This window comes from Schistocerca piceifrons, chromosome 3, assembly GCF_021461385.2.
Source record: "Schistocerca piceifrons isolate TAMUIC-IGC-003096 chromosome 3, iqSchPice1.1, whole genome shotgun sequence".
NCBI lineage: Eukaryota > Metazoa > Arthropoda > Insecta > Orthoptera > Acrididae > Schistocerca > Schistocerca piceifrons.
The window spans coordinates 95,236,973-95,262,917 of NC_060140.1; the positions used below are offsets into that span (position 1 = coordinate 95,236,973).

The 25,945-nt window shown below is 38.9% G+C and overlaps 1 protein-coding gene across 1 annotated transcript; it reads left to right on the forward strand.

Moving 5' to 3' along the window:
• Positions 1-1,486: 1,486 nt before the first annotated feature.
• LOC124790043 (transmembrane protein 107-like) lies at positions 1,487-24,070 on the forward strand. The gene is made up of 5 exons (XM_047257600.1): positions 1,487-1,619; positions 18,525-18,663; positions 18,907-18,974; positions 19,047-19,147; positions 23,839-24,070. Exons 2-5 carry the CDS (start codon positions 18,574-18,576, stop codon positions 23,997-23,999), a joined length of 420 nt encoding a protein of 139 aa, XP_047113556.1. The 5' UTR covers positions 1,487-1,619; positions 18,525-18,573; the 3' UTR covers positions 24,000-24,070.
• Positions 24,071-25,945: the final 1,875 nt, after the last annotated feature.

Consider the following 25,945-nt stretch of genomic DNA (forward strand, 5'->3'; position numbering starts at 1 on the left):
GATTCCTACAGATTTTATAATTTTTTTTTGTTCGTCTTTTTGTGTGTTTTGGGATCGTGGTGTGGTTTTTTACTGTTATATTTAGTTGTACCCACCCAAAATAACCAATTTCCAGCGGTTGTCCCGTTAGTTTGTATTTTAGGAGGAAGATGTTATTGTCTTATTTGTACGTATTTCCGTGTTTGTTGCTGTGTGTATGTAGTGACATCATAGGCGCCGTATTGGAGACGCTTAGAATAGCCATTTCCGCCATACTGATGACGTCGTGGGTCAAAGCATGGAGGTAAGAATAAGAGCAGACCGGTGGAATCGGATGCTTCCGTAATTCCACTTCCTCTCATGTCTCTTTTGCTACCGTAAGCTATGAACAAATGAACTTGCGTTTTTCACAGTGAATTTGCTAGTAGCTTTAAAAGCCTGTTGCAGTTGGGTAAACGCCAAACTAATATGAATACCTAGCTACTGTACAAACACATCAAAATCTCCTTACACTGATTTTAGGGAGAGATCCCTTACATTTAGGCCTAATCTTCTGGGGTGAATAGGTACGAAATGTTACTGACCAGGAAAAAATGCTAATGCCATTACCGAACACATACTACTGAAAAAGCTACACTGTTCGCTGGTATCAGGGTTCCTTCATGATTATTTTGTCGCAAGGGTAGTTGATTGCCTTCCGTTCTTCTGGCTCAGTCAGGTACAAATTCGAAACATTAATTCTGGTATGTTATCAATTTCGAATAAATCAGGCACTGGTTCACATTCAGAATAGTCCAATCACATTATGAATCGAGACCAGTACCATCTGGTAGGTAAATCGCTGAAGCTTGATCAGCAGCCAACTGAAACTTTTGTCAGCATAAATCTGTCGTTGAGCGTTGTACTGCAACTAGGTGAAATTTAAGCACTGCGCTACTGCCCGCAGCACTCCTGGTGGCCAGCATGCGAACTCTTTTTGACAGCTTCGCCGAGCAAATCAGCTGATGAGTTGTCGAAGTTTATTGATGTTTGCCGCTACAATTTTATCCAAAGTGGCAATCTTCACTGAGCAATTACAAAATTTAGTATTACTTTGGTGCATAGAAACTGCTCTGAAATCCAAATTCATAAATTATTCCCGCCGAAACTACTTACAGCATAAATTATTATCGAAAACAGAAAAGATGTGGAATAGTGCGACTAGACGTTTCATATTGTAATCCCTAAATAATCGATCTAGGGTTCAGTATTCAGAGCGCTGTAATAATTTACAAAAGTATCGCATTCAGTATAAAAACATGAACGCAATGCTGGTAACATGACGTCTTGAAATATCAGGCAATCAGATGCAATGAGCCACTGTTTTAAAGTATAATCCCATGGTTTTATCACAAATATTTTATTCACATAAGCTTGTGACGTGCTCTGTATAATAATCACGACTACCACTTTTTACAAAGATACTTACATGCTACATGGACAGAGTTAATGTCTAAAATATCGAGACTTATTTTGCCGCGCAATAATTGTTGTCAAGCTCTTACAGCGTTTCCATGGTAACCGTTGCAGACGTTATTGCGAGTTGAGCGTGTTCAACTAGAACGTTGCAGATTATAGCATAATAATTAAGAACGTTTCACGTAAGTAATAAATGTATGGAGCTTTAAATACCAATTTTGCGTACCGATATTACTGAAGATTCATTTACTATTGTTAAATGAACTGAAGCGATAAACTGTATTCTGTTTTCCAAATAGCAAAAGCTTCGCATCACCACACAACGAAAATTGTTCCGCGGTGGTAAATTTTTTTAGCAGTAGAAAGTTTTTCGCTTCCTTGTATGATTTATTGTTATTACTATCCCAGCAGGTGTCGTCTCGAAGAACGTCATCGAATTAGAAGTGGAATTAACTAAGTGCTATTTTCTTCGGTATCCGTTTTCAGTTGTGACATAAAAATTGCAGAAATAAATCAAGAGCTTATATGCTATACAAGCAAGCTAACGTTAAACTGACATAAATTCTCTGGCAACGGAACTTCATTAGGATAAACACTCCACAGAGTGGGCCATCACAAGCGACTGTAAGCAAGGAAAACATCAAACAAAACCATTGCACCCTCACAATTAATTATAATTTTGTGTTTTCTTCCAGAATCCGCAAACCATATGAAAAATTAAATGAGTCCTAGAAATAATTTTAGAAATTTATTCAATCATGATGAATTTGCTTTTTATAGCTGAACACTGGCTCAGAGATGACGAATTTATTTACTTTCTGCTCCCAGATTACCAGTACCACACTGTCAATCATTTTTGTTCATCAAGGAAAAGGTCGAGAGACAGTGTAGAATGTATTCCCATAGTTAAAAATTCAAACGAATGAATTATGAGAAAAGCATTCAGTTCATTGCCGTAGATATTAGGTTAATTAAATTTTTCGTTACATGCACCTATAAATCACCTAATAGTAGCTTACCAATTTTTATTTGAAAACTAGACACATTGCTTCAGCTGTACACTTCAAAATATCCCATTGTTTTGATGTGTGGAGACCTAAATATAGACAGCTTAAAAGAATCTTACCTTCACCAAGAAATAGTGAAAGTGTTAAAATATCATAACATGGAAAACATGAAGCACTACTGAAACTGATGTTTTCATTCATTCATCATGTTCTTTAGATCTCATCAAGAAAGAGAACCTTTAGGGGAGAGGAGTGAGTCAGTGTGAATATTAAGAAATGACCTAGAAACCATAAACTTAATCTGTACACTGTATTAGTAATAAACTGCCACTGTAACTGCTGAATGGTATTCATGACTATCTATCTAAATTTAATCAAGTAAATTAAAAAGAAATCTGCTGTCTCTTTGGTCATACTATAAAGCTGCTGTTATTTTGTTTAATTACGATGATATTTTCAAAGAAAATATGTACTTCCAGGTAAATGTAACATCGGAACATATTTACTTACTTGTCACACAAATTTACAATAAATGCTGCTACCTCCTATGTAACTAACAGAACTTTTCATTCCATGAATCCAGATATTCAAATTATTTTGTAATAAGAGTGACTAATGACATATGTTTTTAATTTTCTTTTGAATTGGTCATGATTCCAAGTTTCTAGCATGATGTTACATGGGAGCTTATTGAATATCTTACCAGTAAAGTACAAATTCCATTCTCGGCAGTGAACAAGGAGACAAAATTTACATGAAATTACTTTTGTGTATTGTATTCTGACTGAATAAATGACAGTTGAGTTGCAACTGATTTTTTTTTATCAACACAAAACCATTAACAAATAAATGTATTGGGAAGTTATTGAAAGAAATCCAGGATCATTAAAAATGCTTCAGTAATGCATATGGTTATCTACTTTACATAATATTCTTATTGCTCACTTTTGCTGAATGAACACTTTGTTTACTTTATGTGCACTGTCGCAGAAGATAATTCCATATTACATGAAGTGAGAATTTGCAAAATACAGCAGCATTCTTGTCTTAAAGTAAACACAGTGAGAAATGCTTGTGAGAGTGTAGTATGCTGAACTGAGTTGCTTGCCTAGTTCCTCTGTGTGTTGACTCCATTTTAAGTCATAATCCAACTGAACCTTAAAGAATTTTACATAGTGTGTTTCATTTAATTAATGCCCATTAACACTGACTTCCAATGATAATGAGTCATTACTGCTGGTTCAAAATTGAGCAATATGAGTCTTTGTGAGATTAAGATGTAAGCAGTCAGCTGTGAGCCACTAGTAGGTGTCTTCAGCCATTATCATTCTTGGTAGGGAGGGCACAGCATGTTATCTTGGATGGAGAGTCACTGAACTTCAGGTGTGTCCCAAGGAAGTGTGTTGGGATCCTTACTGTTCATGTTGTATACTAATGACATTGCAGACAACATTAATAATAATCACAGACTTTTCTTATCTAAAATGAAATGCTGTCTGAAAGAAGCTGCATAAATATTGTCAGATCTTGATAATATTTCAAAGTGGTGCAAAGATTGGCAACTTGCTATAAATGTCCAGAAATGTAAAACTGTGCACTTACAAAAAAAGTAGTATCTTATGACTGAAATATCACTGGACCACAGCTAGAATCTGTCAACTTGTACAAATACTGAGGGTAACACTTTGTAGGGATATGAAATGGAATGAACGCATAGCCTGTGTGGGCGGAAAACAGCTGGCAGACTTTGATTATTGGTAGAATACTGGGGAAATTTAATGTCTGCAAAGCAGATTGCTTACGCATCACTTGTGTGACCAATCCTACAATATTGTTCAAATGTGTGGGGTTCACACCAAGTGGTATTAACTGGGGATAATGAACATATGCAGAGAAGGGCAGCACAAATTTTCACAGATTTGTTTATCTGTGGGAGAATGTCACAGAGATGCTGAAGAAACTAAACTGGCAGACTCTTGAAGATAAACTATTCAGAGAAAAGCTACTTACAAAGTTTAAAGAACTATCTTTAAATGATAATTCTAGGATGTACTACAACCTCCTATGTTTCGCTCCCACAGGGATTTTGAGGACAAGATTAGATTAATTATAGTGCATATGGAGGCATTTAAATAATCGTTCTTCCTACACACCGTGCATGAATGTTATGGGAGAAAACCTAGTAATTGGTACAATGGGTTGTACCCTCTATTGTACACTTCATAGTGGTTTGCAGAGTATAGGTGTAGGCGCAGATGTAGATAGGTGTAGATGTAGATCTGAGCTGTGTCTGCTGAGATTTATTTTTGAACCCATGACTAGTATGGTTGTGTCATCAGCAATCATTACAGTTTCATTCTCAGGTTAGTTTTGTGCTTGTGACAGTCTGTTAATGAGAGTCTTATTTCTATTATGAAGGTAAAACTCCAACTATGCAAGATATATTCCATTAATGCAATAACTCTTTATTTTTCCAAGTAGTGGCACGCTCTCTCAGGAGACTTCATATAATACATACAGTCTGTTTCACATTTGTAGCTTTGTTTTCAGCTGAGAAAAAAATAAGGTGCATTACTTTCTGAGCAACCCTCATAAATTTTTCCCGGCATTCTTCCTGAATAACCAAGTAAGCACTGTGATTGAGTCATTGTTTATGGTTATGTGATACAACACTTTTTTTTCTATAGTATGTACCTAACTGATCAGTATATTTTATTATTAACATGTGGCCATCATGGTCAGGTAGATAATTGACTAATATAAAGCTCTCAGTTTTCCAGCCAAATGAGGTCATTGAATTGCACAGTCTCTCTATGAATGTCACTTACATCATCTTCTAGTGTAGTGTCATGACATTTTTGTAGTTGTCCATATACAGAGTGAACATTAATAAGAGCAACAAACTGCAGGGTGGATTTCTGAGTGGAAATGGAGGAAAAAATGTTCTATGAACATGTGTCCAAAAATGCATCGTTGCTGCAGTAGACAGCACTGACAAATGAAAGTTCCTCTGACCAGGTGGTGTGTGCCTCTTGTGTGTTGCAGGCTGTGTGATTCACACAGCATACTGTAAGCAGCAGAATAGTCCAGTATTCATGTTGGGAACAAGGCGAGGTCATGTTTGGGTATGGCCAAGCAGGTGGAAACGGTTGAGACGCATTACGGCTATACCAATACAAGTACTCTTACCGACCCCAACAATTTCAAACTACATTTCAAGTCCTTTTTCGACATTTGTATGATCATGGGTTCTTTCAGAAAGATGAATGTATAGGGAAGTGGTGGACTGAGCGTACACCAGATTTGGAAGACCATGTTGCCTCTCTACTGTTTCCATTTGTTTGGCCATAAACAAACACCATCTTGGCTTGTTCCCAAAATGAATACAAGACCATTCTGCTGCTTACAGTACGCTGCATTAATAACACAGCCTGCAACCCTCGAGGAACGTACACCACATGGTCAGAAGAACTTTCAATCATCAGCACCATCTACCGTGGCAACAATGCATTTCTGGACACATGTCCATAGGGCCTCTTTTCTTCCATTTCCAGTCAGGAATCTGTCCCTGCAGTTTTGTCAGTTTTATTAATGTTCACACTGTACTGAAACCACGGTATAGTAAGCTGCCTCTTCCCATCATCATGAGGTGGGTGATAGTGGGCAGAAGGCTCGCACTTGAGCCCGTCAAGTCAGTCAGCCTCCACCTCACATGCCATGCAGATGTCTTCCGGTTGGGAGCACTTCCATTGTATTATACCCAGTAATGAGTCCAAATCACAACATAGTTGCTATCCACCATCTCTGTTCACGGCATGTGAGGGGGAGTCTGGTTGACCACACTGGGACTCAAAGGAGGCCTCTCTTCACTCCCATCTGCTCTGGAGTGAGCTGAGGGGGAGCCTGCCACACTGCAGCATATATATAAGGACAACCAAGACACCATCTCAGCACTTCTCCAGAAGGCGGTGGGAATTACACTCATTGAAACAATGTGCCCATTTCACCGAACTCACTCAGCTGGAAACCCAAGACCTATATATATATATTCAACTTGCTGAGAAAGACAACAAGGTCGCACACCTTGCTGAGAAAGACAACAAGATCACATCAAACAACTAACTATTCATTATACAGTGTAGGTTGTTGTGTCTAATAAGTCAATAGCTGTTGCACTATGTCCGCCAGCCTTCATAGAGAATTTAACTGTGGAAAATAATAAGCAGAAGAAGAGGTATATCTTAAGATTGAATATAAATCCAAGTGTTAGGAAGTTTTTGCTGAAGGTATTTGTCTGAAGTGTAGCTGTACATGGAAATGAAATGTCGATGATAAGCAGTTCAGACAAGAAGCAAAAACATTGAAGCTTTTGGAATGTGATGCTATACAAAAATGCTGAATATTATATGGGTAGATCACATAACTAATGAGAAGCTACTGAACAGAACTGAGGAGAAAAAAAATCTGGGGCACAACTTGACTAAGGGATCGGCTGATAGGACACACTCTTGAGACATCAAGGACTCATTGTTTAATACTTGAGGGAAATGGGTGTATAAGAATTGGAGAGGAAGATCAAGATATGGATACAAAAAGTGTGTTCAAACGGATGTAGATTACAGCAGTTATTTGGAGATGAAGAGGTTTTCATGGGACAGAGTAGTGGGGAGAGCTGCATCAAACCAGTCTTCAGACTGAAGTCCACAACAACACATTCACACAGTTTGTATAAGTATCTATTCAATCTCAAGTGTTGATTGGTGAAGATTTTACAGGATATGTGGGACAATTTTGTTAATAACAGTATGTTGCTGGTTTGCAGATTAAATATCATAACTGTTTGATATTGAGTATGGCTTGCAGAAACTTTCCAATGTATACCAGTTTACAAAAAACCAATAGGCAACACAAGCAAAACAGTAACTTTTACCTTGTGCTCCATAAAGCTGAGACTTAGGGTGTCTGTTGTGCTAGTGATGCTGACATTAAAGTAGATAAATTTATGAGTACCACGTTCTGCGGCAATATTATAATGTTGATTTTATAGTCAAGTCATGCACATGCACATGCAAAATGTCTGGAATACATATCTCTTGTAGAAATAAATACTGCTGGATGCTTAGTGTAAAACTGCAGATTGCATGTTATTCTATAACTGCATCAAACACTATAACAAGCAGAGAAAGTGATTAAAAAATCTAGTTCATCGCTGAACATATTTCTCAAACCTTTTGAAGTGTGCTCCCCCCAATCAGCCTGTAATGGAAGGAAAGAGCTGATAACAACTGGCATTAAAATGTGTACAAAAAAGAGGGATCTGTATATAGAACAGAGGACTAGTGCAATCCAGTTGTGAAATTACATTGCAAGAAATCCTGTAAAATTCTAACAAATCTAATCAATAAGGCAAAACACATGCATTATACACAAAAAAGGCAGGTCAGACAAGGAATACCACAGTCCTAAGGCAATGGTATAGGGTAGAATAATCATTTTTCAGTCTGAGAAGTCAATAGTTTTTATTACAACAACTAAAAAACAGGGAACCATAATGAACACTCTACCACTGAAGGCACAGAGCTACCTAATCATGTGCAAATCACAACAAACATAGGACTTCATTTCAAAAGCACAACTCCTAAAGAAATTTTAAAAATCATAAAATTGCTTAAAAGCTCACAGTCTTCTGGATATGGTGGTGCATCAAGTAGGATTTTAAAATCATGAGCAGATCTAATCAGTCACACATTGTGTTATTTTTGTAACCAGTCAATGAAAATTGAGATATTTCTGGATAGATTAAAACATGTGGCAGTGATGCCAATCCACAAAAGTGGATTAGAAATGTAATATCCAACTATCAGTTCACCTCTCTGCTGCCAGTGCCCTCAAAGGTATTTAAGAGAATAGCGTGTGAGAGGATTTATAGTCACACTACACAAAATGGTTTACTGATACCTACACAACATTCATAATGGATTCTTCACAGACAGAGCTATATTACCCTAATAGATGCAATACTAGGTGAACTGAATTTCAGATGGTGTCCACTGGGGATCTTTTGTGACCTTGCTAAGGTATTTAACCGTGCACATCATAACTCATTGCTAAAAAAATGTCCACACTATGGCATCAAAGGCAAACCTTTAGCTTGGCTAGAATCTTATTTACACAACATGAAACAAAGAGTTATCTCAGTGGAGGGCAGTGTAACAATAAACTTAAATTGGGGAAATGTAAAATATGGTGACCCTCAGGACTCAGTCCATGTGCTACCGATTTTCTTGATCTACATTATGTTAATGATCCACTAATTACAAACAATAACAGAGAAAAAATAGTTTGCTGAGGATACAAGTAATCTGATCAAAGGACCCAACTCCATAATGCAGGATGCAGCCCTGATGCGCACTAAAAAAGTATACAAATGGTTCACAGCAAATAGGTTAATCCCGTATTGTTCAAAAATAATATTATACAGTTTCAAACAACAAATAAAAAACTTCAAGTTTCAGAAATGCATACTAACAGTCAGAAAATAAATGAAACCCCACATACAAAATTCCTTGGCAAACAGATGGACAGTCAGTTCAAATGGAAAGAGCAAATTGATGATATGGTCAAGAAACTTAGCTCAGCGTGCTTCACACTGAGAGCCATTTCTCACTTTTCGAAAGAGAAATAATGTTGTTACTGAATTTCACATTATTTCCACTCTGTACTCTCTTATGGAATAATATTATAGGGAAATGCTGCATGAGCTGAAAAAGTTTTCATACTTCAAAAACAGGCAAAGAGATTAATATATGGGGTCTCTAACAGAACATCCTGTAGGAGTCTCTTCAAATCTCTCGTGATATTTACTACTACTGGTCAATATATATACTGTAGTCAACAATATGGAATGTCATTAGGATAAAAATATGTACTTCCATTTATTCTGTAATTTTAGTCATTCACTGAAATTTGTGCCATTAAACAGCGAGGTATAATATTACATGCAACGAATTGTTCTTAGAAAATAAGTAAAACATGATATATAAAATGCTCATGTAATACCACATTATTTCACTTGATTTGTCCTTTATTACTAGTAAACTATTTGTACAACATGCAATCAGCAGGACCAAATAAAAATCAAATCAATTCGAAACAGTAAAAAAATAATGAAAAGAAATGTGGAAAGCTGTGATTGAGACAGTTGGTAAGAAAGACAGGAGTCGACAACATTCATTAAGAATGAAGATGGCGTTACCTCTGGCCCTAAACAATGATATGAAATAATCAACAATCACTTCATAAACTCTGATGACAAGTTTTATTCTTTTATCAGTCTTCCTGAGGCCTCTCACGTGGTAATGTCCTCAAAATAATTTTTTTTAATGTGGCAGTATTCATACTCAGATACTTTTAAAGTATAGTAAACACATTAAATACCAGTACAAAAGTACACTGAGATGACAAAAGTTATGGGATACTTCCTAATATTGTCGGACCTCTTTTTGCCCTGTGTTGTACAGCAACTCAACATGGCATGGACCCAACAAGTCAGTGGAAATCCCCAGTAGAAATATTGAGCCACATTGCCTCTATAGCTGCCTATAATTGCAAAAGTGTTGTCTGTGCAAGATTGATCTCTCGATTGCTTCCCATAAATGTTTGATATGATTCATGTGGGGCGATCTGGGTGGCCAAATCATTCGCTTGGACTGCCCAGAATGTTCTTCAGACTAATTGCAAACAATTATGGCCTGGTGACATGGCACATTGTCATCCGTAAAAATTCTATCGTGTGGGAACACAAAATCCATGAATGGCTGCAAATGGTTTACAAGCAGCTGAACATGACCATTTCCAATCAATGATCCATTTAAATGGAGACCAGACCATTTTGGAGCCTCCACCAGCTTGCATAGTGCCCGGCTTCATGAGGTCTGTCCCCACCCTACCATCATTTCATATCAACGGAAATGAGACTCATCCGACCATGCCATGGTTTTCCAGTCATCTAGGGTCCAACTGATATGGTCACGAGTCTAGGAGAGGCATTGCAGGCAATGCCGTGCTGTTAGCAAAGGTAATCGCTTCAGTCATGTGCTGCCACAGCCCATTAAAGCCAAATTTCACTGTGCTGTCCTAACATATACATTCATCGTACATCCCACATTGATTTATGTGGTTATTTCATGCAGTGTTGCTTGTCTGGTAGCAAATTCCACTGCTCTCGGTCATTAAGTGAAGGCCATTGGCCTCTGTGTTGTCTGTGATTAGAGGTAATGCCTGAAATTTGGTATTTTTAGCACACTCTTGACACTCTGCGTCTCAGAATACTGCATTCGCAAATGATTTCGGTAATGGAATGTCCCATGGGTCTAGCTCCAACTAAAACTCCACATTCAAGGTTGTTAATTCCCATCACGTGACCATAATTGCATCAGAAACCTTTTTGCATGAATCACTTGAATACAAATGATAGCTCCACCAATGCACTGCCCGTTTATATCTTGTGTACATGATACTACTGCCATATGTATATGTGCATGTCGCAATGCCATGACTTTTGTCACCTCAGTGTGTAGCTCTGCAGGAGGAGAAGGAGATAAACCTAAATGTACAGTTATCATGGAACTTTTTTTCTGCATTTATTATCCTACCTCCCTTATTCTGGATGCATCATGATCAGCTTTGTGATTCAATTGTGCTCTTTTTGGTGTAAACATGTACACAGAATGTTAAAAAAAGTATTACCTGTTATGAAAGGTGGTAGTACAGACCAGAACAAGACAGAAATGTCTTGTAAACATGGGCTTAAAATGCACATCTTAAGATCTATGAGCAGTTGTTCATCTTTGCTATTGTGAAACGCATCTTTTCTACTGCAAGCTCTATGCTATTACCACTGCCCTACAGAATGCAGTGAACAAGTGAGGACACATTACTGTGTTATTTTTCATGGATACAGCATGCTGTAAACACCTGTTAATGTTGTTACTGTAAATGATGTAAACAGTTCTGGGTAAGTACAGTGCATACATTATTTGTAATAGAAACAGTTTGTGCTTTGCTAAGTTTATGACATGCTTTTTTATTGGAGTTCCATCTTTGCACTTACCAGGATAATGGAAGCCTATTACTCCACATGGGACGTGACAGACATTATCTTCTGTTATGGTCTGGCAAATGGAAGCAACCATTGAGCCAATTTCCTCACATCCTGATCTTGAAAAATATCTGTAACGCTGGGCACCATATCTACAATTATTCAGTCAGCCATCTTTCCAACTGTTAGCAGGCTCTGGTTCCATAACTGCAATTGCAGATCATAGCAAGCCTTTGCACAATTCATGCTCCTGTCATGGAGGAGCAAGCAGTGGAATGAGTGGAAGAAGCTTGTTAAATTAGTGTACACAGAATTTCAGCATCTAATGGAATTAGTCATCTTCCAGTTGGGCAATCTTACATGAACAGTTACTGTGTGCATTTCTTGTACAGCATGTCCAAGCCCTTCAGCCACAAGATCAACCACCAAGAATGCAGTTCTACCAATTACTATTGCAAAGGCATGATGTAGATTCACTTTTCACCACGAAGCTACGGCTCACAGATGGGAACGGTTTCAGAAGTGAGAAGGGACTGTTAGTTTTCATTACCGATATGTGAGCTGATGCAAATCCACAAGAAGCTGGGCACCAGGACCAATTTTCATTTAATGTATGGTCAAGAATTACTGGCAATAGACTATTAGGATATTACAGGATTTGACCAGAAAGTAATGTATTGCATCCACCACAACCAGCCCCTTCCCCACCCCATCCCCCACCCACCTCTCACACCCACCCCCCACCCCACCCAGGTTTATTGACTGAGTGGGTTCAACAGCTTAAAATTCTTGGAAGCATGACCCTTCTGCATCAATACATTTTCACAAGCATGATTACCATGCATCATAAGCTTTCTGGAACTCCTCAGTGGGATGCTGTTCAGAGAAGCCATTGAAGTAGCTACATGTTGTCCTCTGACTCACAGTGCTCTCCTTTGAGCCAAGGAAACAAAAAATAGTCTTCTGTTGCCAGATCATGACAGCAGGCTGGCTGTGGCACTGTTGTCGCATTGATCCAGTTCAGGTAGGCTGACAACAAAGGCAGTGTGAGCCAGTGTGTTGTCGTGGTGCAGTTTCCATGAAGCATGGAACTCCTTTTGGACGTGGGTGATCCTGTGATTCTGTCTCTGAAGCACTTTCTTGTAGAATTAGCGTTGGTGGTCAGGCTAGGGGGTATGAAATCAAGGTGCACTATCCCCTTTGCATTAAAAATAAAAAAAGTAGTATAGACTTCACCTGGGACTTGTTTATGTGAGCCTTCAGCCTTCTTCAGACACAATAACTGTGTCATGTGCCTTTCCATGCACTTGACCCCAGGTCATATTGAAAGACCTATGACACATCCCCAGTGATCACATGGTGCAGGAAATTGGGAGTTTCTTGGATCCTTCACACATTTCCACTCAATGTTGCTTATGCACTTCGGTCAAATTTCTGGACACAAGTTTAGGAAAAATCTTCTGCATAGCCATGTCTTCCAATACAGTCTCATGAATAACTATTTTTGGCAAGTCCAATTATTCTGACTTTAAGTGAACACTCTTTCAGCAGTCTGAATTCAGTAACTAGCACACATGAGTTCCGCAGTCATCTGTTCACGGTGTAGAAAGGCATCCTGCACAGGCCTCATCAGTTACCTCCTCGTGACCTCCAAACACCTTGTGCCACCTGTTCAACCGTCGTATGGGAAGGTAATCATTTCTGAAGGCTTCCTTAAGCATTCCAGAAGCTTCCACCTGCATGCTGTTGAGCTTCATGCAAAACTTTATTGCATAGCATTGCTCTAAAGCTTTCACCATTGCAAGTTTGAAGCGACCATTAAGTAGAGGGTCACAGAAGAAGCCACCCTAATGCTCCCAAGAGCACCGAGACAATTGAGCAACCTGCCACTTGCGACCTACACACCCACCCCCAACCCCCCACCCCCCCATGTCACAAAAAATGTGACATATTACTTTCCAGACACTGTACATGCTATCAAACAGATTAACTGGTGCAAGGTATGGCCAGTTTCTATCAAGGGACTTACATGGCAGCTAGAGGAAGTACCATTCCAAGTGGTTGCAGATGTGGTTCAAGCATGATGTAGCACCAGCCCATTTTCTCCAAAATGTCCAAGAATACCCCATGCAGACATTTAATAGACAATGATTTGGTCAAGGAAGTCCAGTACATTGGTCAACTCATTTCCCCTTTCTCAATCCCCTGGATTTTTGGTTGTGGGGACACGAAATCTTTGGTGTATGCAAGCCCCTTTAATTATGTACAAACACTACAGGAACGCATCATCAGTGCATCCGTGACCAACCCGGCTTTTTTCAGAGAGTGTGTCAGACAGAATCATGCCTTGCTATGAATGGACACCATATTGAGCACCTCCTTTAGCAATGATTCACAAGTCCAGGTCACATGTAACAGCAAGCAGATTACATCAGAAGCTCTGCTGTGTTTCGCAGTAACAGAATAATATGTTCTCATTTGTTAACTGCAAACTGTAGGTCATTTTCAATAACAAAGAACTAGCAATAGAAGAGATGTGTTTCACAGTAGCAAAGATACATAAGTGCTCACAACTCTTACATACGCGTTTTGATGCCCATATTTAATGGACATTTTTTTCTCGTTTTTGCCCATGCTGTATCCCTATTAATCTTCAGGCACTGCATCTCCCAGTGTCACCAATATATACACATAAAAATAGATCACATCTCTCCTAGCTTTTGGAGCAGAAGAGAGTGTTCCAAAAATTATGAGTGCTGTGATCTATTTTTACAGTTGCAGAAATTGGTATTGGGCATCCTCAATGTATGTACTGACCAGCCTTTCTGCTTCATTGTCGTTTTGACAGTTTTTAGTTGGATGGTCACCCATTTTTGCACTAATGCAATGATTTATATAGTGGTATGGAGTTGTGTGAATACCTCTTAACTGCATTTGCATGAGGAAATAATTGTCTGTCATATGTCAGTAGTCCAAGAGTGCTAAATGACATCAAGATTCCGTTCAGTGCAACTCTCATTATTCTCTTCCCTGATGACACAAATGTTGTTGTAATTGATGTAAACTAGGTATTACTAACACCTGCAATGAGAGTTGGTTTGAAATCAACAACTTAATCATAAATCTGTCAAAAATTAATTATATTCATTAGAGAAAAACAAAGTCACATCATGACCCAGAACTCAGAATTCAAAATAAACAGACTGAGAGGGTAGCTGTCACCAAATTTTTAAGTGTTTATGTTGACAAAAATTTAGTCTGGAGAGCCAAATATGCTCTGCCTCACTAACAAGGTAAGCTCCGCTTTCTTTGCGTTACATGTAATTGGTATTGCGTGTAGAAGGAAGTGTAGCCAAGATTAGAGAGAGAGAATAACAAGGCCATTAACTATTTAGATATAACTTTAATGAAACAGAATGACATGAACTGTTTCAGCATTTTTAGAAAACCTACAAACACAGATAAGATTCAAAGAATCGTGCCAGCTGATGTGCTACAATATGGCATACTTTAGTATCATCTTACATCAGATAATGAAAGTGTAGATATAGAGCTGATGACACTTAAACTCATCGTTGATGTCAGTAGCTGTCATGATGGCCTAGTAGATGTCCTGTACAGAAATATTAATAAAAAATGTAGCAAAAACAATTGAGATAATAGCACTGTAAAGCAAACTGACATAAAATGAAAAATTGAGATAAAATTTATTCCTATTACATATAGAGGAAAAGCATCAGACAGAAAATGGCAATTTCAGAAAACTACTGTTAGTCTTGCATTTAATACTGCTCACATATTACAATCAAAATTGAGACATAATATTGAGAAAGGTGTATTCAAAATTTTGTAGATTGGTTTCGATTATATGCCTTTTACATGTAACTATTAATATATCACAAGACATAGAAGGAATAACTTAACCAATGGCCATACTATATTTCTTGATACCACATTTGGTATTAATCATCTAGAGAGAATATCACACGAAAATAATAATTGTGCTGCAATGTATTATGTACCAAGGGTTAGTAATACAAGGTCACAGATTAGTTTAAGAGCAACTGCAATCCTTGGCAAGTTTATAATTATGTTGGTTATATCAGTAATGGAAGGGATTTTATGTAGATTGTATTCTGTGTAATTTTTGCCTTTGATTCGCAGTAATTCTGGACGGAGTAAAATTAATCAAGATGATATTGTTAGAAATATACGATGGCACATTGATGATCGTCATATAGGGAGAACACCTATGAATATATTAATTATATTGTATACAGATATCTGTGAATGATTAGCAACATTAGATTGTGGGTTATTTTATGAGCTTCTGCAATCTAAGTGGGGTGTAATTGTATGTTGATCACAGAAAACAATGGAAGAGATTTAACCTTGACACTGGGTGACTTGTTTGTCCTTAGGCTCAAAAAATGGTTCAAATGGCTCTGAGCGCTATGGGACTTAACATCTATGGTTATCAGTCCCCTAGAACTTAGAACTACTTAAACCTAACTAACCTAAGGACAATACACAACACCCAGTCATCACGAGGCAGAGAAAATCCCTGACCCCGCCGGGAATCGAACCCGGGCGCAGGAAGCGAGAACGCTACCGCACGACCACGAGGTGCGGACTGTACTTAGGCATCAGGGAACGTGAGTAGGCATCGTATAGGTTGCTATAAATAAGCTCATTTATACATTACATCTAACAAAAAGAGAATTTTTTTTTAAATATATAGTTCACAGGTTCAGTTAAGAGTAGTTGCAATCCTATGTGGTAAATTGTTTGTGGAAGAGATTTCCAGTGGTCATCGGGTGACGAAGTTTCAGGTAGACATCAGGGAATGAGCTCTTACCTAAACATCGCATGAGATACTGTCGTATACAAGTTCGCACATTTGGAGTACATATGGATGTAATTTAATTAGATTACATGTGGCATCTTAAGGCATACATAGGATTTTTTGGGAAAGTTTTAGGTTTCTCTTATGTATTTTGACATTAAGAATCATTAAAAAATATTTAGAAATATTCTTGGAGAAAGTTTTCCAATAAAGATTGGCATATATTGTAAGTCTATACAAAAATTTGTCTCAAGTATTTAGCACAGAAATGTTTTAAAATTATGATGATCTGGACACTGGCCATATTCCATTAAAGGATGACATTTTTGACATTAGTCATCTAGGATGTCTATCAAGTGAACATATTTGTTCTAGCACAGGCATATTTAGAGTGAGCTGGTAAAACTAGATCATGGGCTCAGTTTAAGAGTGATTGCATCCCCATATGTTGTAATAATTGTACTTTGGGTATATTAAACATAGAAGAGTGTTCACGTAGATATCAGGTGATCAGATTGCACATAGGTGTCAGGTTATTTCACCTACACCTTGAGTGACTGAGGTGGATAAGCTCATGTAAATATCATAGTCAATAACAAAAGCACAAATATTAAATAACTCCATTGTTGGTATATATACCTTGAGTGTATTCTTGATGAAATGTCATATCTGTGCCTGTAGATATCAAGCTATTTCTGGATGTATTAAAACTCAACCTACATATGATAGCATTAGTTGTAAATAGAGAGCTTTTAAGTGGTTATAGTTATCATTTTTGTGGTATTGTATGAAGAACAATTAAATAAAGAATTGTTAAGATTTTTTAGAAATGCTTTAAAAAAATTTCTAAAGTGGGATAAAAAGGCATATGTGTAAATTACATTTTATGAGTGTTGAACATCCATTTACAGACAGTTTTTTAAAACTGTAGAATACTAACTTGATTTAGGCATATTTAATTATAACGAATAGTAGATCCATGCCTTAATCTAATATGAGATGATAATATCGATCTTTACTACCACTGTGCCATCTGATGTACTTACGTATCACTAAGACTTTTTACCCTGGGATCTGTAACTGTAAAGTGGTGATAAATATGAACACTTGTAATTGGCATAGTAACATGCATAAATAGCTGTTATTTTAAAATTGACATGTCGACTTCTAGTATAGCTTGCGATACCAACATGGACAAACATTGTATAGCATTGCTTACTGTACTGAAGGAGAAGATTGTGTAATGATGTAAGCTTGTTGTTATTCCATGTATTGCAAATCTTAGATATAATTATGTGTGTTGTTATATTAGTTACTATATCCTAGCATTTTTGGTCCCATCCTTGCCGATCCAAAGGCAGAAACAGAAAATTGCCAAAACTGGTAATCAATATGAATAAATGATTTTAGCAATCTTAGGACCTGCAAAATGTATTCAGTGTTCGTAGCCAAATTGTTTGAGGCTAACACCCTTCAAACAATTATTTCAACAGTTAAACATTCTGCTCTTGCTGTGCCTCTATATACAAAAATGTGTAATTAATATAAAAAGGTACAATGGCAGTTTCAAAAGTAACTCAGATCTCCATTCTTACAATAAAAAGGGTAAACAAGCGTTTTTTCATAGATAAAAGAAATAAAAACATTGTCTTCATTTAAGTATGCAATATTCAAAGTTTTAATGACCAAATGCTATTATAGTGTAAATGAATACGTGCATTAAACTTGTAGCAAATGTTCATTAACTATGAGCCTACTGTCAATAGTACATTTAATTAACTGCCTACTCTGATGTGAATGAATATTTTGAACAAAATCTTTATGTAAATATCAACTAAGCATTCCATATAAAACACTTTTTGCATAAATTTTTGTAATTCATCAAAGTTGTACATGCAAATTTGAATATGATATTGCGTATGGTACTATGCAGCCTTGTACTGTGTAGGGTCCTGTACACCCTTGTATTTTTTATGCTATGTAGCCTATTTTCTGACAACACCCTTTCATCTCTGGATGAATAAACTACTAGTACTATTATTACTACTACTTGATAGTTTGAAATTGCAGCCTGTTTCTAGGCAGCCACTTATTAATTGGTTTATTAAAGACGATGATGACTCCCCTGTTTCAGGTAATGAGCGTTTTCTGGCCTGCCAAAGTATTTCATTACATAAAGCAGAATGGTGTATGTGGCTGACAGCATAGTCCCAGCAAGATTTCTCACACTTACTGGTCATTTGACAATTACACTTTTAATTTTCTGGGCCAAGGTGAGAAATTTGTGTTGCTGTGAAACCAAATAAATAAAACATATTTTCACTTGTTGAGAACTGAAAGCACAATAAATTGTTCTCTTTGTTGCATATATGGTGCAGTTTCTGTTTTTGAAAAATCAGTATGTTGTAACTATTATTATTATCATCCCTCTGCCATGCACCATACAGTGGCTTGTGGAGTATTTATGTAGATTTAGATGTAGATGTATTATAAGAATTCTTGTGTTCTTATTACAGGATGAAAGCGTTAAAGTATGTCTGCCCCCCGACCATGCACCAGAAGATTATGAATACAAAAATAAAGAGTAAGTCATCAGTTGTTATGCTAGGTAAGATAAATATTCATATCCATGTCAATTCTGATTCTTAATTTTCAGGTTGACTGTAGGTCTCAGTATTGCCCTAGGTTTGATAGGGTTTGAGTTCCTTGGCTTTCTGTTTGGAATAACCATGTTCATGCCAATGGTGGCTATGATTTGTATCCTTTAAATGCTTTCTCAAAACAAAATTTTTGGTGTCGGAGTATATTCTATTGTGTATTTGTCTCTGCAAAATATGTAGTGTTTAGTAGTGGTCAGTGATATCTCTTAGCAATTTTACAAAATCAGAATAGAGCACTCTCATGAAATCAAACAATGGAAAATCCAGGATGGAATGTATCAATATTATGAAAAGGAAAGCTGCCACTCACCGTATAGCTGAGATGCTGAGTTGCAGACAGGCAACTCTGCGGCTCAGCATCTCCGCTATATGGTGAGTGACAACTTTCCTTTTCATGATATCGCACTTCCATGAAAAATTCATAAAAGTGTTGCCAACTACTATTTATAGTTAATGGCATTTCCTGTTGCTTTAAAATAAATTACATTGGTTGAATTCCTGGGGTTAGTAGATACAAGCTTGAAATACCATAGCAGATTAAAACAATTGTCAGTCTTCTAGTAACTCAGTAGTCTTTCTCGACAGAGAAAGGTACTAGTCAAGGGAGGTGAGTAACTATGGCATAGATTACTGCCAAATTAAATATGTAAGGCAGACATTAAAATAGGCCTTGATTTATTATTATTATCATTGTTATTATTATTATGGCCAACTCAAAAGGTCTACTGCCATCTCTGCTTAAGGTTTAGTGTTCACTAAAGTGAGGTATCACAGGATGTGGGTACTGCAATGTTTGTGTATGTCTGGTTAAGGTTAACCATTTATATGCACACATCTGGAAATAGATTGGGTCAAAAGTCGAACAAAGCGTAGCAGTTTGAAGGGCAGAGGGAAAAAAGTGCCAAGGGAAAAAAACCTCTGCGAGAGTTAGGTCGGGTAGTAAGAGCAGTAGTAGATGTCTTGCTGACTGGGATAGGTCATGCAAGGATGGGTTATGTTAGAAGCAGGTATCATGCAATCAGATACTGTGTCATGCCAAGTTTCATCATAAGAGATCAGTCCTAGATGGTGCTGCTACACGGTGTGCTGCAATTTGAGCTGTGAGAGCCTCTGCCACACTGTCAGTGGTGACTTCACATGGGGGAGGTCCCAGGTCATCCATCGGTGTCTGGTGGGTGTGCATCGTAGCCAAGCGTATGGAGATGCATGGTCGCATAGTGCCAACACTCCTCGCTTGTTGGCTGCACTGACAGGCTCAATGAGGGCTGCGGCTGAGTCTTCCCTGTGTAATGGACGATGAAGCCCATGCCCTTGAGTGTCCTAGTTGCCCTGGTAGCCCACTTGTCGGAGCAGAGCTGCTCGGAGCCGATGAACTTCGGCATTGTTGCTGCATTCTCCGTCTTCTTCTTCGGTGTGTTCTTCTGCCTGTTGCTCCGTCAGGGGAGCGACGGCTGGCATCTTCTCTTCATCTGCAGTGTCCGCACAGATGACATGCACGATCTCTGAGTGCAGTTGCCACAGCTGGTTGCATGCCTCCTCCGTCTCTGCAGTCAGGGTGGCCTTGAAAGCTGCCCTATCTGTGTTCATGGTGGCTTTGAAGGCCGCAATTGCCTCCTCCGCCACAGTCGCCAGCATGGTGCGTATCTCCTGCACTTGCAGCACCTGCTGCGCTACTGCTGGCAGCCAGTCCCCTGCGCCACTCCCACTGGTGCGATATTCCGACCGCCTGTGGGCAGTGGGAGCAGTCTTCTCCCCTTCTGGCTTCTTCTTTGTTCAGTGGCGCTTGCGGTGCCCTCGTCGTTGCCTCTCCGTTTGCGCCTTTTCTCCAGAACATTCGTCACTGGCAAAAGCCTGGCAGCCACGCCAGTTCATCACATGTGGCCCGCCACAGCAAGCACAGGGCACTACTTCTTCTCTTCTTCTGTCACAGGTGCGGGTGTCGTGCGCACTGGCGCACTTTACGCACTGCGGCGAGTTGCGGCAGTATTTAGCCACATGCGCTTCAGCTTGGCACCTGAAGCACTGTGGCTTAGGGTCCATCTCTAGGGGGGGGGGGGGGGGGGAGCTTCGGCGGTCACGGGAAAACCTAAGAGCTTCCTTAACCCGAAGATGTCACTGCCATCTGTCGCAGTTCCCACTACGACGATGTACAGCAGCGGCCTCTTCTTATTAGTCCGGTTGTGCAGTTTAGTAGTTGCACCCCAAAATCTGGCTCATGACAGTCCTTCCTGGACCGTCTTGTCATCACATATCCAAGGCAATCCACTGATCAGGGCCTCGCATTGCTTTTCGCACTGTTTCAGCGCGGTTGTCTTCTCCACAGTAGGTGGATGGACAAAGTGGGTCGCCAAGGCACTCCTCAGTGCGTGGTGGTCGGCCGCACTCGCTGCCTGCAGTTGGACGATGGCATCTGAGTCAAGGGCCCCAATGCCTACTTCGCTGCAGCAGCTGCCTACAACATCATATACCTCTGTCCATGACCCTCTACCGCACTGAATGTACAGAGGGGGGACAGGTACATGATGCTCTTTGCACTTTCGATCTGCATTCCTGCTGGGTTGGGGTGCCGAAGGCTTCTTCTCTATGTCTGTCTTCTTCTTCTGTCCGTTTCTGCCCATTCTGTGGCATGAGACGCGAGAACATGACAATTTTGCAGTGTCGTAAAAACGACGCACGAAAATTTGCGCTAGAGTCACGCCACAGTCAGAGCACAGCTTCACAGCTCTTCTTTTTGCCCAGCACGGGTAGCGCACTTCACCAGTGATGTGCGCGCCTCCGCTCCCCAGCTGCAACTAGGCCTTGATGTCAGCCAATAGAGCACAGGTCTGTGTTCAAGCTCTGCTCCAGCCAAGAACACCCATGCAGTACTTTGTAGGGGGAGGGGGGTAGACGAGGGGACATGGAGTATTTTTAATATTTTGGAAGACAAATGGTGACTTGTAACCAGCCATAAAAAAGTTCCAGTACTGAACCTGTTAAAGACCTGCGTAATACCAACTTTTAAATAATTTTCTTGAAAGAAACATACCTGACTACGCCATTTTATTATTTTTTTTTTTCCTTTCTGTGAGAGGTGGGGATGGGCGGGGCAGGGGGAGGGTGGGAGAGGGCGGACCATTTCCCCCAAGTACGGGTGCCCTTAGCGCCAGCAAACATTTTGTATATATATCACAAACATTCATGACAAAGAGCATATCTTATTCCAAGGCAAGGAGGAAGACTACAAAGAAAAACAGTCACCAGTATTATTCTATCTTTCAGCACTGAAGAAACCAGTGAGGCAAATAATGTATAACTACTGTAGTTACATAAAAGCCTTGATTATAAATTATTATGGGAGAGGTTTCAATAGCTTATCAGGGTTGTTGGTTCATCCAATATTTGTTGTTATTCATAGGCCAGTCACACTTTCCTGGTTCTTTATTACTAGTGGTCTTCTCCATGCTGATCTGCTCATTTTTAGCAAATCTTATGACATAGGGCAAAAAGTTTGAAATATTGCAAAGATAAATGCAGCAATAATAGGGTCTGGCAGCACAAGAAGTACAGATATCTCATGTATGTGGGACGTAAATGGATTCATGATTAGTGTAGAGAAACTGAAACCTTTCATACAGATGAGAAGCTTGTGTCTTCATTTCCAAGAAACTAATTTCAAAGCTTCTGATGCTTCTGTGCTGAAGAGTTATAACATCCATAGTAAAGTAGACCTGAGTGGGTATAGTGTTAAATCAGGAACGCCGATTTGTTAATGATGAATATTACTGCTTGCTTCATCTCCTCAGCAACATCATATAAGCAGTCACTGTAGCAGTGCACATGCCTTTTGGAGCAATTCTTTGTTTCATTTCACTGCTGCTACATGAAACATTATAAAATGAGGTTTTCAACTTCATCAGATTGTCTTGTCAACCATTTATCCATTGTGGAGACTTAAATGCACACAACATACTATGTTTTGGATAAAATTGTTGAGAGCCTCATATGAGTAGAAGAACTATGGTTCCTGAAAAGAGTCCAATAAATACACTTTATCACCACTTCAGAATTATTCTCTGCAAGCAATCATTCAATATGCTGTAATTGAGCAAGTGAAGAGACAAATAAGTTATGACTACTGTAATTATATGAAAAGCCTTGATTTATAAATTATTATGGGAGATATTTTAATATCTTATCAGGGTGGTTGGTTCATCCACTATTTGTTGTAATTCATAGGCCAGCCACACTTTCCTGGTTCTTGATTACTATTAGTCTTTTCTTTGTTGATCTGCTCATTTTTAGCAAATTTTATGGCATAGGGAAAAAAGTTTGGAGTGTTAAATTATGAGTGACTGAGTGTGATTTGGTGGAGTTCTTAATTAGTTCCCATAATTATACAGGAGCCAGAAATTTAAAAAGATTTATCTGGTTTCCTGTCACTTACAGGTGCCATGTGATCCCAGTCAGTTTAATCATAGACAACCATTTTAGCGCACTTTCGGTTTTATCTAGACATCGATTGCTGGGACTTGGCTGTAAACAATCACTTTGCTGCACCATGATTTTTTTAAAGTCTGTGATATACAATGTTTTATAGTAGTTCACATCTTTTTTTAAAAACCATTGTAATTGTATAATATTTTAATTTCTCATACAGATCACCTGAAGTTGCATATTTACTGATGCTAAACCAGTAGTCACTTTTTAATAAAAGTATTTTAGCAGCCAGTGTGGAAGATTTTATGCACCATGTGTTCTCTGTGTTGTTGATATGTTTTCTACATGCTTAATTCCTTAATAGTGCAGCTATTTCCTGTCATGCCAGTGCTTGTGTGCTGCTGGCCTATTTCATATTTGACGAATGGGACTGCAGAAACTACTGGTGGGTATTTGGAACATGCAGTGCAGTTCCTGCACTTACTGAAGCCACTGTGATATTTACCATGCTAGCTTTCAGGAAACTGTGAGCTCTTGCAACAGACGCATGAAACAATTTGAATGGTTCTCTAATAATCCTAATATAAGAATCTATGTTTAATGTTTGTACTTTTTAAAATAAATTGAAATTCAATTCCACTCAGTCTCCCTTAATCCTTTAAAAATTATCAGTAAGGTTGTTGTCTTGGTGACAGTAATTTTTAATGCAAACTAAAGCAAGCCCATGATTACTGATAAAGACTACATCCATTGCTTATATAATGAATATGCTGTGTGATCACAGATATGTTGTCATGGGAGTAAATTTTTTACCTGTCATAGTAAGAATACAGTTGTTTATTAAGTTAGGTTGTTCGAAATTTATCCATGCATAATTTTCAAACAATATTAGTTATGGTCCATCATATTTCGGGCTTGCAGCTGGATCACGTTGACATCTTGGCACGATATTTCGGCTAACAAACATGCAGCCATCTTCAGGTGAGTACGAGACTGAAGATTACTGGTGCGCGTCGTTCCATATATACCGAAAATTGGCGTGGCGGTGCCTGCGCAGTGGAGAAGGCTAATACCACGCCCCCTATCTAATTTGGCGCGCTCTGCAGCAGAAGCGGGCCGCGCATGCGTAGTGGTGTACCTAAATTTGCGCTATCTGTCGTAAAGCGCCTTCGCGCAGCTGAGGCACGATAGTCGGAAGTATAAAATCAATTTTCGTCAGCCGTCGCACTAGATGTAGACCCATGTCTCTGTGAAGCGATTAAAGAAATTACAGATCCCATGCTTTCTCCATCTGAAAGCTGCCGTCTCGATTAATAAGACCTTTTGCCAATCATATCTCCATGGACTCCTTGATAATGGATTCCCAAAAAGATCTAGTTGTCGCTAAAATTTTTGTTCCACAATAATCCATGGAGTGTCCCGTCGAAATACAGTGTTCTGCTATGGCTGATTTGTTGGGCTGTAGTAGACGTGTGTGGCGCTCATGCTCCACGCATCTTTCCCGTACTGTGCGAGTAGTTTGGCCAATGTAGGATTTGCCACATTGACAAGGGATCTTATAAATACCCGCTTTCCTCAGACCCAGATCGTCATTCACAGAGCCAAGCAAAGCTGATATTTTCGTAGGTGGTCGGAAGATCACTTTAACACAATGCTTCTTTAAAATCCTTACTATTTTAGAGGAGAGGTTACCCACATACGGAAGAAACGCCCTGGACCTGACCACCTCTTTGTCTTCTTCTTCTTGTTTCTCTTTACATTTCTTCGTTGTTACAGCTGTGCGGATTTGGCATGTAGAATATCCATTCTCCCTGAAGACGGATTGCAAATGTTCTAATTCTTTAGGAAGGCTGTCCTTATCAGATACCACATGTGCCCGGTGCACCAGAGTACGCAGCAAACCCATGGTTTGTGCAGGGTGGTGGCAGCTTGTCGCCTGCAAATACAGATCTGTGTGTGTGGGCTTCCGGTAGACGGAGTGCCCCAAAGATCCATCGGTTCTATGATTGACAAGGACATCCAGAAACGGCAGACATCTATCTTTTTCGACATCCATGGTAAACTGAATATTCTTGTGAATTGAATTCAGATGTTTTAAGAATCCTGCCAATTTTTCTTCTCCATGGGGCCAAACTACAAATGTGTCATCCACGTAATGCGAGAAGACTTTCAGTTTAAATTCAGCCAACTCGAGTGCCTTCTCCTCAAAGTCTTCCATAAAAAGGTTTGCTACCAGAGGGGACAAAGGACTGCCCATGGCAACACCGTCAACTTGTTCAAAATATTCATTATTGAATAAGAAATAAGTTGAGTACAGGCAATGATGAAATAATGCTGTTATGTCGGCTTTGAACCTTCTGCTAATGAGTACCAGTGAATCCATCAGTGGAACCTTAGTAAATAAAGAGATGACATCAAAACTCACTAATAAGTCAGAATTGTGGAGTTGGAGCGACTTCAGTCTACTAATAAAATC